Source organism: Pan paniscus, chromosome 5 (assembly GCF_029289425.2).
Source record: "Pan paniscus chromosome 5, NHGRI_mPanPan1-v2.0_pri, whole genome shotgun sequence".
Classification (NCBI taxonomy): Eukaryota; Metazoa; Chordata; class Mammalia; order Primates; family Hominidae; genus Pan; species Pan paniscus.
Genome location: NC_073254.2, coordinates 44,632,960 through 44,651,426, shown reverse-complemented (window position 1 = coordinate 44,651,426; position 18,467 = coordinate 44,632,960). Strand labels below are relative to the sequence as shown.

Sequence of the window (18,467 nt, the reverse complement as noted above, 5' to 3'; positions counted from 1 at the left end):
ACACTGGCAAATGTTACCCAGCTATATCCACAGTTGCAAGACAAAGTATCATTTTTGGAAACTTCCAACACCATACATTTTTAAACCTAGTTACTGATTTGTGGTGGTGAGTACTTAATACTTTCAGAGCTCCCAGGCTCACCTGGGAGTGATGGGAATAAAATAACAACTAAGCTAAAGAGCATGTAGCTTTTCCTGGTGTCATTTGGGAGGGTGGGCTTGGCTCCTGTTTAAATGTGTTCAAAGGAAAAAGATGATCACATTATAAATTTCTGACTTCACTTTGACAGAATCTAGGTGGTGTGCATACAACAGCAGCAAGACAGTTGATAATTCAGAAATATCAGGAGGAGTGTGAAATACTCTGTAGGGAGCAAGCTGTTTCTCTTGACTACTGGCTTGCCAAAGCAGAGTCTTATTATAATAAAATAATAGTGGAAATGATGAAAGAAGAGACAGGCAATGAAATCAAGAAAAAAATGGAGGAGAAAACAACCCAAAGCATAGAAGGACTAAAACAGTACTGTTTGGTACCTGAGAGAGAGATGAAACACATAGAAAGGCACATACATCAAACAGGAAAGGCTGGAGAATTTAAGAACAAATCATTTAGACAAGGACTACAACCCCCCAATGAAACAAAATTACCAAAAATTATGCCAGAAGGGCATGGCATCCAGAACGCACAGAGAAGAAAGCAGGTAAATGAGAGGGAACAGATGCAGACTAAGGATCACCAGGAACGCATGATTCGAGGGAGAGAACTTGCAGAACAAAGACTCAAGGAGAGAATCTTCAGAAGAAGCCAGAGCCAGCTACTTACATATGAGAAGCATGAGAGAGTAAAAGAGATAAAGGAGTTTGAAAGAGTTATTGCATATCCTCTTTTCCAACCATGCAGTAGAAGTCGGATTAAAGTGAGTATTCTTATGGATAAGTCTCAGAATGGAGAGAAGGTGAATACAATTGTGAAACCATATCAAAGAAAATTCTTGGCAATGCCACCTTTTTTAAGAAGTCAAATAGGAAAAATAAGAGATTAAAGTTTCAATGCTGTTATGATAAAATCATATCTCTTAAGTGAACCCTTTTTTTTTTTAAATGCTCGTTCTCTCCAGGGTTCAGTGAATATTCCCATTTGTATCAGATACAGATAGATAGTTCTGGACTTGAAAATTAGCTTAACTATTTTTAGTTGACTTGCATTTGTTCAAGTTGCATATCCTTTCTAGTGTTCAGTGTCCTCATCTTTAAAATGGCAATAATATTTGATGGCATTTATGGAAGGACTGTTGTTTTTGTGAAGTGTAGGTATGTATTAGTTGTTTCATAAATGTTAGTTTCCCCACTTGGAAAGACCGGGGTTGGGCAATGGTGGTGAATAAAGAATTATTCTAATCTACTTCTCTTATTCTCCCTGCTCCCAGCCCTCCAAGGTTATTTTGATGAGATTGCTATAGTTTAGTATATGGTCTTTAATATCATACCTTCATCAGATAACTACTAGCCAGCCCCTAAAAATGTAACTTGCTCTGTGCAATTTATTTGAATGAGAAACTTAATTTTGAGAGCCTCCTACATGCTAGGCATTATGTTAGTTACTGAAGGTGAATAAAGAGAAGTCTCTGCCCTTGAATAATTTTCAACTAATGGCATAGATCACTCTATAAACAGATAATGTAGTAAAGGTTACAATAGAAAGGTACAGGGTGCTTTACAAAGGACGGATTCTAACCTGGCCCAAGTGAGCAGGGTGAAAAGGAGGAAGGTTAGGGAAGGGAGTATTATAGTCTGTCATGTTTCTTCCAGCTTTTTTTTGTCACTTCCTATCACCCACTTAAGCAAGACCTTCCTAATGCTTGGATCCACTCGGGGATAATCAAACTCAGCCTTTCTCAAACTCATGTTTTTGGCACTCATTAATAAATCAGAAAACAAATTTATAAATTTAGTGAGAATTACAGTTGTCAAGCAGAATGAAATTTGTGTTTTCTAGTCAGTTTATTTTCTTCCCAGATACCAGAAAGTTGGGAAAGCAGGGGTTCAGAGTTGGTAAGCAGAGAAGCAAATAAATGGAAATAGATGCCCTCAAGAATATTATGCTTAAGTTGTGATAATTCTGATGCCCACCTTGCTTTACTAGCAGAACACCCTTTACCCTGGATACTGCTAGGTCAGCCACTGATACAAATGTTCTGTGTCTGTGCTCCTCAGTACAGTAGCCCTTGCTACACGTGGCTGTTGAGGCATTTAAAATGTGGCTGGTGCAGCTGTGGAATGGAATGTTTAATTGAATTTCATTTAAATTTAAATTGCCACATGTGGCAAGTGACTACCCTGTTGCACAGCGTAGCACTGGATAAATATAACTTCTGTGTTCTAGATTCCAGTCCCACCATTAGCTTTCTGTTTTTGACAGTGTTTGCTGGTATGATAGGTCACTGTTCATTTTACATTACTATCAGTTTAGTTTCCTTTGCATTTCAGAGGCTCCCTAATCCCTTAAAGAGATTTAAAAATCAATGTAGACCACTTCTGTGTGAAAATAAGATGACTGAATTTGCTTTGATTGGAATTAGGAACTGACCTCTCTTTGCTAGTTCTGGAATTTGGCCAGGATGCACATCAAAATCTCATTCCTACCCTCCTGATTTGCCTCATGGAAACTTCGTTGCTGTGTCTGTTCTCTGGTCCTCTATTGCTATGTCTCAGCTTTAGATTCTATGTTTTGCATAGAAATGGGTCATCAGAATGCAACAGGCACAAGACTTAGAAGTGCAAATCAGTAGGGTAATGACAAGCCCTTTGAGCTGAGTGGGACTGAAAAGTAACCTAACATATAACCTATTAGTAATTGTTTACCATGAAGGTTTTCAGTGCTGGACACACAAATTGCTGAGTTCAGCTGCCCTCTTTCCCCTCCAAATCTAGCATAAAAGCAACTGGTGCTCTCAGGGCAATTTCACACCTAATATGGCTAAGAATAAAAGTCTATGTTTCAGGAACTCAGTTTGTCCAAACCTGCATCCATCATCTACCTCAAATTATATCCACCTTTTCATTTCTTTGCACTGTGTCTGCTTAAATCTTGAGTCACACTTAATGTTTTTTTTTTTTGGTCTTTTTTCTTTTTAATGTGAAATAGAATATACAATACACAAATGAAAATGTATATTTAGAAGAACAATAATAAATGTCCAGGTGCCCGTTGCTCAGACTGAGAAATGGAACATTACTACATCCCAGGAGCCTCGTATGCTCTCATTCATATCTCTCTCCCCCGCAGCCAGAGGCAACCACTATCCTGAATTTTGTATAACTGTCACCTAGCTTTTATAGATTTTACTGTGTATCCCTAACAGTTGCTTATTTATAGCCTTTATATAAATAGAATTATACTGTATATGACTGACTACTTTTGCTCATTATTATTTTTGGATTCATCCATGTTGATGTGTGACACTGTAGTTCATTTCCATGACATGAATATGCCACAACTTAATTATATATTCTGTTGATGTCATTTGGTTGTTTCCAGTTTTTGTTTTATTTTTCTTTTAAAAATGATACTTAGATAAACATTACTTTAACATGTTTAATCTTATGTTCTGGTGCCTGTGTACTAGATATATATATGATATATAAATTGTGGTACATTTATTTGACAGGCCTGATCTTGAAGCCTGTTAGATTTCTGTTCCTTTGTGGCATTATGCCTGTAAGCCTGTTCTGTAGAGTCTGGCACATGTTAGCCTCTTAATAGATATTTGTTGAAAGAAAGGACATTTGTTAACTGCTGGAGACAGAACTGTGTCAGGCAGAGCCAGGACCAAAATACAGAAATAGCTGATAACAGACCACTTTACCTTTTTACTCATCTTGTCCAGGTACAATCATAGTCAACCTCTGTTTATGCTTATATTTCAGTTGAGGTACTAAAATATTTGTTTACTTAGTTGGTTTTCAGTGAGCTTCCAGTACAGAATTTGTGTCTCTTTCTGTCACTTTTCCCAAAACTTTCACTCCACTGCCTTCTAGAAAAGATCACCCACATGTCGTCTCCTCAAGGCACCTGCAGCACTAAAGTTTTATTTCTGAACAAAAGGGTCCCCAGAGAAGGAGACAAGGAGTCTCCTTTCAGTACGAGGTTGCTGGAGTCCCTAGAGGGTCAAAGGCTGTGTAATAACAGTTCCTTCTTGTCTGCTGGACAAAAGCTTCTGAGCCCTCAAGCACCCTGTTACTTAGTTCTGATAGAGTACTGAGTTTGGAAATGGCAGAGTGGGGACCCAAAACAAATCTCCCAATTCCAAATTCAGTTTTATCCACCTTTTCAAATAAGATTAAAAAATGTTAATGTCTGTTGATTTGTGTGTGTTGAACCACTCTTGTATCCCTGGGATGAATCCCAATTAATTGTGGTATATTTTTGATATGTTGTTGGATTCAGTTTGCTAAAATTTTGTTCAGGATTTTTGTGTATATTTTCACTAGGAAGATTGGCCTGTAATTTTCTTTTTTTTTGTATTCTTCTCTGCTTTTGGTATCAGGGTAATGCAGGCTTCATAAAATGAGTTAAGAATAATTCCTTCCTCTTCAGTTTTTTAAAAATATTTTGAGAAGTATTGGTATTAATTTTTCTTTGTATGTATGGTAGAATTTGACAGGAAAGCCATCTGGTCCTGGGCTTTTCTTTATTGAGACACTTTTAATTACTGATTCAGTCTTATTACTCATTGTTGGTCTGTTCAAGTTTTCTATTTGTTCCTGGTGAAACGTCTACAAAAATTACAAAAATTAGCTGGGTGTGGTGGCATGTGCATGTAGTCCCAGCTACTTAGGGGGCTGAGGCAGGAGGATCGCTTGAACCTCAGGAGGTTAAGGCTGCAGTGAGCTGGTATTGCGCCACTGTGTTGCAGCCTGGGTGACAAAGTGAGACCCTATCTCAAAAATAAAAAAAATTCATATGGAACCACAAAAGAGCCCCATCCAATAGTTAAGCTATAGTAATAGCTTTGTAACTGTTATAGTAGAAACCAAATCATCATGGTATTGGCCTAAAACAGACACATAGACCAATGGAAAGAATAGAGAACCCAGAAATAATTTCATGTACTTACAGCCAACTGACTTTCAACAAAGGCACCAAGAAAGGACACCCTTTTCAATAAATGGTGCTGGGAAAACTGGATATCCATATGCAGAAGATTGCAGCTAGGCTCATATCTCTTACCATATTAAAAAATCAACCAAAAATGGATTAAAGGCTTAAATGATAGATCCAAAACTATGAAACTACTAAAAGAGAATATAGGGGAAATGCTCAAGAACATTGGTCTAGGCAAAGATTTTATGGTTAAGACATCAAAAGCATAGGCAACAACAAAAAAAAGTAAGCAGGTGGGACTATATTAAACTAAAAATCTGCACAGCAAAGAAAACAACAGAGTGAAGAGACCAACTGTAGATGGGAACAATATTTTCAAATTATCCAACAGGGGACTAATATCCAGAGTGTACAAGGAACACAATTCAACAGTAAAAAAAAAAAAAAAAAAAAAAAAAAAAAAAAAAAAAAATCCCCTTAAAAATGGTCAAGGGATCTGAATAGAAATTTCTTAAGAAATACAAATGGCCAACATGTATGTGAAAAAGATGCTCAACATCACTAATTATCAGGGAAATTTAAAGCAAACCACAATAAGATACCATCTTACCCTAGCTAGAATAGCTATTATTAAAAAGACAAAAATGGTAGCTAGGATATAAAGACAAACTCTTACACACGGTTGGTGGGAAGGTGAATTAGTACAGCCACTATGGAAAACAGTATGGAGATTTCTTAAAAAACTGAAAATAGATCTGTGTGATCCAGCAATACCACCACTGGATATTTATCCAAAGGTAAGGAAATCGATACATCAAAGGGATACTGGCACCCCCATGTTTACTGTGGTACTATTTACAATAGCAAAGACAGGGAATCAACCTAACTGTCCATCAATGGATGAATGGATTAAAAAGATATGGCATATATACACAATGGAATACTATTTAGCTATAAAAAGAATGGAATCTTGTCATTTCCACTAACATGGACAGAACTGGAGGTTCTGATATTAAATGAAATAAGCCAGGCACAGAAAGACAAATATTGCATGTTCTCACTCATGTGCGAGCTTTAAAAGGTTGATCTAATCGAGGTAAACAGCAGAAAGATAGTATCCAGAGGCTGGGAAGGGGGTGTGTGTGTGTGTGTGTGTGTGTGTGTGTGTGTGTGTGTGTGAGGGGGGTGATGAAGAGAGGTAGGTTAATGGGTACGAACGTACAGTCAGATAGAAGGAATAAGTTCTAGTGTTTGATAGCACAGTAGGGTGACTATAATTAACAACAATATATTGTGTATTTCAAAATAGCTAGAAGAGTTGTAATGTTCCCAACACAGAGAAATAAATGCTTGAGGTGATGGATATCCTATGTACCCTAACTTCATTATTAGATACTATGTGTGTATCAAAATATCACATGTACCCCATAAATATGTGCAAATATTATGTACAAATAAAAAGTCACACTGTACAATTTTTATTTGTCAATTATACTTCAATAAATCTGGAAAAAATAAAGTATGTATACAATCAAAGTTTTAAAGTATATTCCCAAATATGTGCAACCATCACTGCATTCAATTTTAGAATATTATCATCGCCTGAAAAAGAAACCCCATGCCCTATAGCTATTACTCTCTTATTCCCCCTTCCCCATCACCCCAAACCCTAAGCAAGAGTTAATCTATGTTCTACCTGTATGGATTTGCCTATTTTGGAAAATTCATATGTAAATATAATCATATATGGTCTTTTGTGACTAGTTTCTTTCACTTAATGTTTCCAAGCGTCATTTATATTATAGCATGTATCAGTATTTCATTGCTTTTTATGGCCAAATAATACTGTATTCCATAGATGTATCACATTTGTTTATTTATCAGTTTATAGACATCTGGATTGTTTCTGTCTTTTGGCTAATACAAATAATGCGTCTATGAATGTTCATTTACAAATTTTTGTGTGACACATTTTTATTTCTCTTGGACATATACCTAAGAATGGGTGAGTCGTATGGTATCTCCATTTTTAATCAGTTGAGCCACAGCCTGACTCCTTCCAAAGTGACTACATAATTACACATTCCTGCCAGCAGTGTCTGAGGGTTCTCATTCCTGCATATCCTTAACAATACTTATTATCTGATGTTTTGATTCTAGCCATTCTTTGGCTGGGAAGTGGTATCTCGTGTGTGTGTGTGTGTGTGTGTGTGTGTGCGTGTGCGTGTGTGTGTTTTAGACAGAGTCTCGCTCTGTTGCCCAGGCTGGAGTGCAGTGGTGTGGTCTCGGCTCACTGCAACCTCTGCCTCCCAGGTTCAAGCAATTCTCCTGCCTCAGCCTCCCAAGTAGCTGGGATTACAGGTACCTGCCACCATGCCCAGCTAATTTTTTCTATTTTTAGTAGAGATGGGGTTTCACCATGTTGGCCAGGCTGGTCTGGAACTCCTGACCTTGCGATCCACCCACCTTGGCCTCCCAAAGTGCTGGAATTACAGGTGTGAGCCACCATGCCCAGCCTTCACTGTGGTTTTAAATTGCATTTCCCTAATAATGTCAATCATCTTTTTTATGAACTTATTGGCTATTTGTATATCTTCTTTAGAGAAATGACTGTTCATATCCTTTGCTCATTCTATTTTTATTTATTTATTTAGAGACGGAGTCTTGCTCTGTCATCCAGGCTGGAGTGGAGTGGTGCGATCTTGGCTCACTGCAACCTCCGTCTCTTGGGTTCAAGCGATTCTTGTGTCCCAGCCTCCCAAGTAGCTGGGACTACAGGTGTGTGCCACCACACCCAGCTAATTTTTGTATTTTTAGTGGAGGCAGGGTTTTACCATGTTGGTGAGGCTGATCTCGAACTCCTGACCTCAAGTGATCCACCCACTTCAGCCTCCCAAAGTGCTGAGATTACAGGCGTGAGCCACTGCGCTCGGCCTCCTTTGCTCATTTTAAAATTGGGATTATGTGTGTTTTGCGATTAAGTTGTAGGAGATTGTTATATATTCTAGAAACATCTCTTGTTAGATGTATGATTTGCAAATCTTTTCTCCTTTCCTGTGGGTTTTTTTCACTTTTAAAAAAATTCTTAATTTTTAAAACTATTTTAATTTTTTGATCTAAATGTTTACTGTTAATTAGTAAATAATACACATATGGGGTACAGTGTGATGTTTTGATATATGTATATATTGTGGATCACTTTCTTGATAGTGTCCTTTGAAGCATAAATATTTTAATTTTGATGACATCTAATTTTTCTGAATATTATCTAATATCTTTTGTTTGTGCTTTGGCATAATATCTAAGAATCCATTGTCCAACCTGAGTTCATAAATATATATATATATATACACACACACATATATATATATGTATATGTGTATATATATATTTGAGACGGAGTCTCACTCTGTTGCCCAGGCTGGAGTGGAGTGGCGTGATCTCGGCTCACTGCAACCTCTGCCTCCTGGGTTCAAGCCATTCTCCTGCCTCAGCCTTCTGAGTAGCTGGGATTATAGGTGTGCACCACCACACCCGGCTAATTTTTATATTTTTAGTAGAGACGGAGTTTCACCATGTTGGTCAGGCTGGTCTCAAACTCCTGACCTTGTGATCCACCTGCCTCGGCCTCCCAAAGTGCTGGGATTATAGGCATGAGCCACCGCACCCGGCCAGTTCATAAAGATTTATCGCCTAGGTTTTCCTCCAAGAATTTTGTAATTTCACCACTAACATTTAGGTCTTTCTTCCATTTTGAGCTTATTTTTGTATATAGTGTGAAGTAAAGGCCTGTATTAGTTTCTTAGACCTTGTGTAACACATTGCCAAGATTTGATGGCTTAAAACAGCAAACATGTATTCTGTCACAGTTCTGGAGGCCAGAAGTTTGAAATCCAGGTGTTGGCAGGATTAGTTTCTTCTGGAGGCTCTGGGGGAAAGTTCATTCCATGATACTTTCCTAACTTCTGGTAGCTGTTGGTAGTTGTTGCTCCATTGGCTTGGAGATACATCACTGAAATCTTTGCCTTCATCTTCACATGGCATTCTTGCCTGTGTCTCTTCTCTGTTTATGTCATATCTCCTTCTCTTTTATTAAGACACCAGTCATTCGATTTAGGTCCCACCCTAAATCCAGGATGATCTTTTCTTGGGAACCTGAACTTAATTTCATATACAAAGACACCATTTCTAAATAAGTTCACGTTCACAGGTACTGGTGGTCAGGTCTTAGACAAACCTTTCGGAGTACACACTTCAACCACCATAAGGTCCACTCCATCATTTTGTATGTGGCTATCAAGTTTCCCCAGTACCATTTGTTGAAAAGACTGTGCTTTCCCCCGTTGGATGTGCTCAGCACCCTTGCTGAAAATCAGTTGACCGTAGACACATGGTTTTATTTCTGAATTTCAGTTCTATTCTATTGATCTATGTCTATGTTATGCAAGTACCACACTGTCTTGATTACCATTACTTTATGCGATGTTTTGAAACTGGAAAGAATGAGTTCTACTTTGTTCTTTTCTTCCTTCTTTTTATTTTTTAGAGACAGTTTCTTACCCTGTAACCCACACTGTAGTGCAGTGGCATAATCATGGCTCACTGCAGCCTCAACCTTCTAGGCTAAAGCAATCCCCCTGCCTCAGCCTCCCAAGTAGCTGGGATGACAGGTGTGTACCACCATGCCCCGCTAATTTTTATTTTTTGTAGAGACAGGATCTTGCTGTGTTGCCCAGGCTGGTCTTGAACTTCTGGCCTCAAGCAGTCCTCCTGCCTCGGCCTCCCAAAGTGCTGCGATTGATTACAGGCATGAGCCACTGTGCCTGGCCCTTTGTTCTTTTTTTCAAGATTGTTTGCATAGTCTGCGTCCCTTTAATTTCTTTATAAATTTACAATTAGTTTGCAAATTTCTACGAAGAAGTCATTTAGGAATCTGATAGGGATTGTGCTGAATCTATCAGTTTGGAAATATAATCATTGAGTTATATTAAATCTAATCCATGAACTTTACCCCATTTATTTAGATTTTTAATTTCTTTCATTGATGTTTGAGTTGCACTTATTTTGTTAAATTTGCTTCTAAGTATTTTGTTCCTTTAAAGCTATTACAAATGGAATTGTTTTCTTAATTTCATTTCTGGATTTGTCATTGCAAGGGTTTAGAAATACAATTGATTTTTGTATACTGGTGTTATATCCTTTATCCTTGCTGAAGTTAGTAGTTCTAATAGCTCTTTAATGGATTATTTAGCATTTTTTTATATAAAAGATCATGTCATCTGTGAATATAGTTTTACTTCTTTCTTTCCAATCTGAATATACTTTATTGCTTTTTTCTTGTCTAATTATCTTAGCTAGAACCTTCGGTAATGTTGAATAGACATAGTGGGAGTGGATATTCTTGTTTTAATTGCTGATCTTAGGAGGAAAACAACCAGTCTTTCACCATTAAATATTGATGTGGTTTGGATTTGTGTACCCGCCCAAATCTTATGTCAAATTGTAGTCCCCAGTGTTGGAGGAAGGGTGTGGTGGGAGGTGATTGGGTCATGTGGGTGGACTTCCCCCTTGCTGTTCTCATGATAGTGAATTTTCATTGAGATTTTGTAGTGAGATTTGGCTTTTTAAACATGTGTGCCACCTCCCCCTTCTCTCTTCTTCCTGCTTCAGCCATGTAAGATGTACTAGCTTCCCGTTCACCTTCCACCATTATTGTGTTTCCTGAGGCCTCCCCAGGAGCAGAAACCTGTATAGCCTGCAGAACCTTTAGCCAATTAAACCTCTTTTCTTTATAAATTATCCAGTTTCATGTATTTCTTTAAAGCAATGCATAAATGGACTAATACAAGTATGATGTTAGCTGTAGCTTTTTTATAGATGCCCTTTATCCAGCTGAGAAAGTTCCTTTCAATTCCCAGTTTGTTGACTTTTTTTTTTTTTAAAAGTAACATGGTCTCAACACATCGCCCAAGATGCCCTCGAACTTCTGGCCTCAAGTGATTCTCTTTCCTCAGTCTCCTTGAGTAGCTGGGACTATAGACACATGCCAATGTGCCCACCTGTTGACTGTTTCTATTATGAAAGAGTATCAAATTTGGTCAAAACCTTTTTCTGCATCTATTGAGATAATTGTAGGTTTTTATTCTATTGATATAATATATTACATTCATTGATTTTTGGATATTAAACCCATCTTGCATTCCTAGGATAAATCTCACTTTGTCATGGTGTATAATTATTTTTGTACATTGCTGGGTTGTTTGCTAGTATTTTCTTGAAGATTTTCACATCTATATTCATGAATAGCGATCTGTAGTTTTTTTGTGATTGTTTTGTCTGCTTTTGGTACCAGCCTTATAGAACATACCTTATAGAATATGTTGGGCAGTGTTCCTTTCTCCTTTTTGGGAGAGTTTGTGAAGAAATGGTTTGATATCAGCTATTCATAGATCAGAGTTTGAGTAGCATGGTGACAAACCTAGGATAATTTTTTAGACTTTTATGGATGCTCTAGACTGAATGTTTGTGTCTCCAATCCCCCACCCAAATTCCTATGTTTAAAACTTAATCCCCAGTGTGATGATACTTAGAGGTGGGGCCTTTTGGAGGTGATTAGGTTATGAATGCAGAGCCCCCATGAATGGGATCACTGCCTTTATCAGAAAGACCCCAGGCAGTTCTCTTCACCTTTCTGCCATGTGAGGCCACTTGGAGAAGATATACGTTTATGAAACAGGAAAGGGGCCTTCATCAGACAGGAAATTAACCAACACCTTGCTCTTGGACTTACCAGCCTCCATAACTGTGAGAAATACATTTATGTTGTTTATAAGCCACCCAGTCTAAGGTATTCTGTTATAGCAGCCTGAGTGGACTAAGACAGTGGGGGTATGTGGTGTTATAGATTGGTTTTTGGCCACAGTTCCTGGTTCCTAGCTCCTATATTCCCTTGTTTCGGTCTTTTGTAATAATATTGGGTGTGTTCGGCCTCGGGAGGCCTCAGGAATTAGAATCTCTCTTCTGGCCTCATTTCACCTGCCCCAAGGCAGGACTCTAATCTTCTGCCTTTCTGATTATGGGTCTTAAGACCCTCTCTGGAGAGGGTCCCACACTATACATTGGGAGAAGGAATGCTGGTGTCACGAAGCTTCCATAAAAACCCAGGAGAACTGGGTTCAGGGAGCTTCCAGGTAGCTGAACAAGTGGAGGTTTTTGGAGGTTGGTGTGCCCAGGAAGGGCATGGAAGCTCCATGCTCCTTCCCTGATACCTCACCCTACACGTATTTTCATCTGTATCCTTTGTAATATCCTTTATAATAAACTAGTAAACATAAATGTTTCCCTGAATTCTGTGAGCTACTCCAGCAAATTAGTGAAGCCCAGAGTGGGTGGTGGGAACTTCTGCGATTGGTGTCTGATGTGGAGTAGTCTTGGGGATAAACCCCCAATCTGTGGGATATGATGCTATCTCCAGGTAGACAGTGTTGACATTGAACTGGAGGATACCCAGCTGTGTCCACTGCTTGGTGTGTGGGGAAAAACCCCCACACCTTTGGTCACAGAAGTCTTCTGTGTTGATGATTGTTGTGGTATGAGAGCAGAGGGAAAATGTGGTTTGAGAGAGGGTTTCCTAAAATAGGGTTACAAAAACATAAATGTCACAGATATTCTTTCCAGAAAATATGTGCATATACAAAGAAATATAAATATTAGTATAAAATCTTAGTGTAGGCCGGGCGCGGTGGCTCACGCCTGTAATCCCAGCACTTTGGGAGGCCGAGGCGGGCGGATCACGAGGTCAGGAGATCGAGACCATCCTGGCTAACACGGTGAAACCCCGTCTCTACTAAAAATACAAAAAAAAATTTAGCCGGGCGTGGTAGCGGGCGCCTGTAGTCCCAGCTACTCGGGAGGCTGAGGCAGGAGAATGGCGTGAACCCGGGAGGCGGAGCTTGCAGTGAGCCGAGATCGCGCCACTGCACTCCAGCCTGGGCGACAGAGCGAGACTCCGTCTCAAAAAAAAAAAAAAAAAAAAAAAAAAAAAAAAAAAAAAAAAAAAAAAAATCTTAGTGTATACACAGGTCCTCTGAAGTCTTAGACATCTAGATTTTAAAAAATCCTAACAAGAGATAAGTTTTGAGCAATCATTTCACCATCCCACAGTGCCACTCTACTTATCTGAGTATAAACTGATCAGGAAAAAGTTGTACTTCATAACAGACTATCAAGGAAATAAGTTGAAAGATGTAATTAATTAGTCACTGAGTCATTCAGCAAAACCCAAGTGTCTATGATATACCAGATAAGGTTCTAGTCTCAGATTACTGCTCTAGGAATTGACTTTTTTTTTCATTCTTTTTCCACTCTATCTTCCTGTGTCCCAGCACCTGAACCCTCTCCATGTTAGGGAGAATTTCATACTTAAAGAGTATGATTTCATACTTAAAGAATTTCATACTTAAAGAGTCATTGTAGGGAGCAGACACCAACTTCTTCCACAAAAGAAAAACTCACTTTTCCAAATATTCTGGCAGCTGGATATGGGATGAGGCTTAGGTTCCACCAGGCAGATAACCACTTGCTGGATTCTGACTCAGCCTGGTGACACAAGCTGGTACTGTGCACACATTTTAGTAAGTGTGGTGTGAGTTGCAGCAGAAATGTCCAGTTGCCAGGAGCAGTCGTGATAGCAGTTCTATCTGCAAGGTCGTGTCTAGCTTTAGAGTGTCATTGGTATGAACAGTGACATCTGTGCCCAGCATCAGGGGCAGTGATTCCTATGTGAGACTCCACCTAGGATGGGATTATAGATGCTGCTTCTAGCTATGTAGCTTTAAGCCTATTCTCACAGACCTTCCCAAAATAAAATAAACACCAACCTAATGAAGATAGATGATAGACAGATAGACAGATAGAAGTCCTTTATGTTTAAATTAGAAAAAATAGCATTTAAATGTGGACTTAAGACCCTTTCCCACCCTAGGCACTGTTGATCACTGACCTCAGTGGTTCCCAATCTGGCTGATCGCCAGGATTCCTTGTAGATTTGTTACAGACATACTCAGGTCTTTCCCCATACCCACCATCTCAGAAGTGGAACATGGATCCCAGGAATAACAAGCCACAGGTGAGGCTGATGCACAGCCACCTGGGAATCCTGGTCTACATTCTTGCTACTAAAAGTGTGATCTGAAGACCATCAGTGTCTGCCTCAACTTTTTTATAAACACAGAATCTCATTCTCAACTCCAGACCACCTGAATCTTAGAAAGTTGTCCAGGTGTTTCCTACGCACACTAAAATTTGAGATTCTCAGATTTACTTACTTTCTAGATGTGGTGTTAGAACTGTGCAGTCTGCTGTCGGAGTGTGTTCTGATGAAATCCCTTAGCACTGAAGGTCCAGGGTTCAGTCCATGTCCTTTTTCTCTTCTATAGCCATCTTTCCCTTGGCGACTCATGCATGCTCTATGCTTTAAATATCATTAATATGGCATTAACTCCTAAATCTATTTTCCCAGCCCAGACATTTCTCTTACATTTCCAACTTGCATATCCATCTGCCAACACAACAACCTCACTTGAATGTCTGACATCTGAGATTCAACATTTCCTAAATTGAATGCCTATAGTGCCCCCTCCTCAAATATGCCCCTTTCAGAATTTTCCCCATCTGTGCTGACAACAACTTCATTTTTCTACTTGCACAGTCTGAAATTTTGGGGTTCCTCTTTGACTCCTCTTTTTCATACCCCAGACTTAATCTATTAGGAAGTACTGTGAAGTCCATATTGAGAATGTGTCTGAAATCCAATCACTTCCCACTCTTTTCTCTGCTCACACCCCAGGCAAAGCAACCAGAGTCTCTAATCTGAAATACTGCACTAGTTTCCTACAGTTTTCCCACTTTCTCACTCACCCCTCATCTCTCAATTCTGTTCTCAGCATAGCAGCCAGGGTGATCCTTTTAAAAGATGTACCAAGTCTCTACTCTGCTGACAGCTGTTTGTGTCTCCCCCATCTCACTCAGAGCAGTCAGAACCCTTCCAGTATCCTCAAGCCTACATGATCTCCCCAAATCTCTGACCTTATATCAATGACTGCTGCAGCTATCTGAGCCCCCTCAACTCCTCCCACAACCCAGATGTGCTCCTGTTCTGGTGCCTTTGCACTGGGGGTTCCCCTGCCTGGAAAGAACCTGCCCCAGACGTCCTCATAGATAATTCATCTTTTCTCTAAGGTCACATTCCCAGTGAGACCATAGACCACCCTAGTAAAACAGCCATCTTCCCTGTCCCCACACACCCACAATCTGGATCACCTGCCTCACACCCCTCAGCACCTTTTGACAGAAACACTTTCCTTATTTACTCTGCTTATAGTACATAGTCTGTGTTTTCCCACTAAAACATGTGCCCCTCAAGGCCAGCAATTTTTGCCTGTTTTTAGTTTCCAGATGTAAAACTAGCATTTCATACAGCCAGCATTCAACAAATACTGGCTAAATGAATGACCAGTGTACAGCACCTCCCTATTCTAGAAACAGTATCTTTATTAATGTAGCTGCAGACCGCATGCTGTTTTGTGGCAGCTACAGTGAAACAACCGCTCATGTTGACATCAATGCCACCTGTACTTTTCTCACAAATGCTGTTCTCGCCTCCCTCCCACACCAATCCTCATATACCACAGCAGACAATTATAGTTCCCTTTTCAGAAAAAAAAAAAATGATCCTAGGCTTATGGACCCTATTTTCCAACCAACTGTGAATTAAATTAGAGTCTAGACATCCAAGAGTTTGGATTTGAGACAGCACTAGGATTATTACAGCCAAAGGCAGGGAGAGAGGGTAGGTGAGCCAAAAATAAATTCCTGTTAGAAACCTAACAGGAGTTTATCTAAGGTGAGAATCCGAGATATGATCTTTAATTCCAGAATTTGATTTCCTGAAAAAGATTGGGGAAAAGATGGGAAGAACAGTCCAGGAAACAGCCCTGGAAGGACAAGAGCTGGGTGGGTCTAAAAATTGGTCTCTTGATACCACAGAGACTCCTGTGTGCAGGGGCCACCCCAGGGCTTGTGAGGACAATGACAGAAAAAGTAACTCCTACGGCTGTCCTAGAGGAGATTGGAGACTTGGAGACCAGAACTCAGATAGAAGAACAAGAACAGGCATAGTCTTCTGTCAAAACAAACAATGAACAAGATGGGGGCTGAGGGCCAGACCCAAGCCTGAGCCTAGGCTGACCTGGTCACACAAAGCCCTTGCCACAGTCCTAGAGACAGGATAAGGCCTGGCCCTTCTCCTCCTATACCAAATGCTCTTTGTCACACATTCTCCCTTAATCCAGAGCTAGGAGTTACGTCATCGTTTCTCAAATGTTTTGGTTTCAGGATCTCTGCATGCTCTTAGGAATTAGTGAGGACTCTGAAGATAATTTTATGTGAGTTATATACGTTAATATTTACCATATTAGAAACTAAAATCACTTAAATTATTTTATTCATTTAGAATATTAATAATGCATTGCATGTTAGAAATATTTTTATGCAAAGTCAGTATTTCCCAAAGTAAACAGTATAGTGAGAAGAGTGCATCTTTTTACATTTTGTATGTTTGTAAATCCTTTTCTTATGTGTCTCATTAGAAGATTAATGAATTTTCTTCTCCTTCATTTAATCTGTTATTTTGGTTAATCTGTTATATTTGGTTGAAGTGTATGAAAAAAAATCCATCCTCACACAATGATATTTTTGTTGCTGTTCTTGTTTTGGGTTTTGTTGGGGGGTTTTGTTTGTTTGTTTGTTTCTTTTGGTCTCATGCTATCACCCAGGCTTGAGTGTAGTGGTGTGATCATAGCACACGGCAGCCTCGAATTCCTGGGCTCAAGTGATCCTCCCAGTTCAGCCTCATGAGCAGCTGTGACCACAGGCACGAAACACCACCGCAGCTAATTTTGTTTATTTTTTGTAGAGATGGGGGTCTCATTCGAACTCCTGGGTGGAACTCCTAGGCTCAAATGATTCTCCTGCCTTGGCCTCCCAAAATGCTGGGATTACAGGTATAAGTCACCTCGCTAGGCCAGGAATGTTTTTAATAACATTTTTAGAAAACTGGATATTCATCCTTGATACTACACTAAAATGATAGAAGTGTTAGCTTCTTAAAGGTTATTTGTAATGTGGAACATGAAACTATCAATAACTATTTCACATGCTGTTACATTAAAATATATAGGTCCAACTTCCACATTGAATGCTTCTTGTATAATACATGACTTTTAAAAAAAGAAACACAATTTCACCACGTTATGTCTTCCAGCGTTGACACATTTAACTACAAGTTATCAAAAAATCACATTTTTTATATTACCACAGATATTACCAGAAAAGATTGTTAAGTATTGGGAAGCCATCAGGCTTATGATGGTGGATACAAGTTCCCCAGGATTCTAATTTTCTCTTGAGAGCTTGCCTTTTATCATTGGGAATAATACCATCAGTTGATTACTTGGAAAGGACAGGGTTATGTTCGTTTTTGAGAGAGTGTCAGCCAAATATTCAAGTCTAAACGATAATCATTTCTGTCATTCATTCTTTCAAGTAAAAAGGATATTCCATAAAAAATAGACTAGTACAACTCACAAAATGATTTTGTGGACACAAACATTTTAATTTGTTTTTGTTTTCGTTTTAAGACAGGGTCTCGCTCTGTTACCCAGGCTGGAGTGCAGTGGCATGATTTTGGCTCACTGAAACCTCCACCTCCCGGGTTCAAGTGATTCTTGTGACTCAGCTTCCCTAGTAGCTGGGACTACAGGTGCGCACCACCATGCCTGGCTAATTTTGTATTTTTAGTAGAGACAGGGTTTCACCATGTTGGCCAAGCTGGTCTTGAACTCCTGACCTCAAATGATCCACCTGCCTAGGCCTCCCACAGTGCTAGAATTAATTGCAGGTGGGAGCCACTGCGCCTGGCCTCAAACATCCTAATTTGTAATGTAGTAGAAATACCTTATGCGTACTTCCCACTTACTCATTTAAGATATATTAAACTGTGGATTCTGGGATAGAGATTTAATAAAGTTAATAATTCTTTGATACTTCAACCAGGACATATTTAAGTGAAACCTGTTTTTTCTTCTATAATTAAGAAGTGGTTAAGAATATAATAACTACTATTTCAGTTTGGTACCATAGCCTCCCTTCTTGTCAAGTTTTACTTTAGTACAAATAATGTCTTCATTATATTATAAAAATACTTTTAACCTTGTGGATCTATGAAGGGGTTTCAGCAGCCCACAAGGGTTCCACAGATTGCACTTTGAGAAATCCTGTTCTGGGTAAGCTGTGGAGAGTTCTT

The 18,467-nt window shown here is 39.2% G+C and overlaps 1 protein-coding gene across 2 annotated transcripts in view; it reads left to right on the top strand.

The window, feature by feature from the left end:
• LOC103783493 (protein shisa-5) overlaps window positions 1–18,467 on the top strand; it is a 139,221-nt gene that overhangs the window by 8,986 nt on the left and 111,768 nt on the right. The window contains exon 3 of one of the 2 annotated variants that reach the window (XM_008955103.6): window positions 291–6,581. The exons of the other annotated variant lie outside the window; for it this stretch is intronic. Coding sequence (XP_008953351.1) covers window positions 291–1,043 — 753 coding nt within the window. The 3' untranslated portion in view covers window positions 1,044–6,581. Of the gene's footprint in view, window positions 1–290; window positions 6,582–18,467 lie in introns of those variants that run through there. 2 annotated transcript variants of the gene reach the window in all.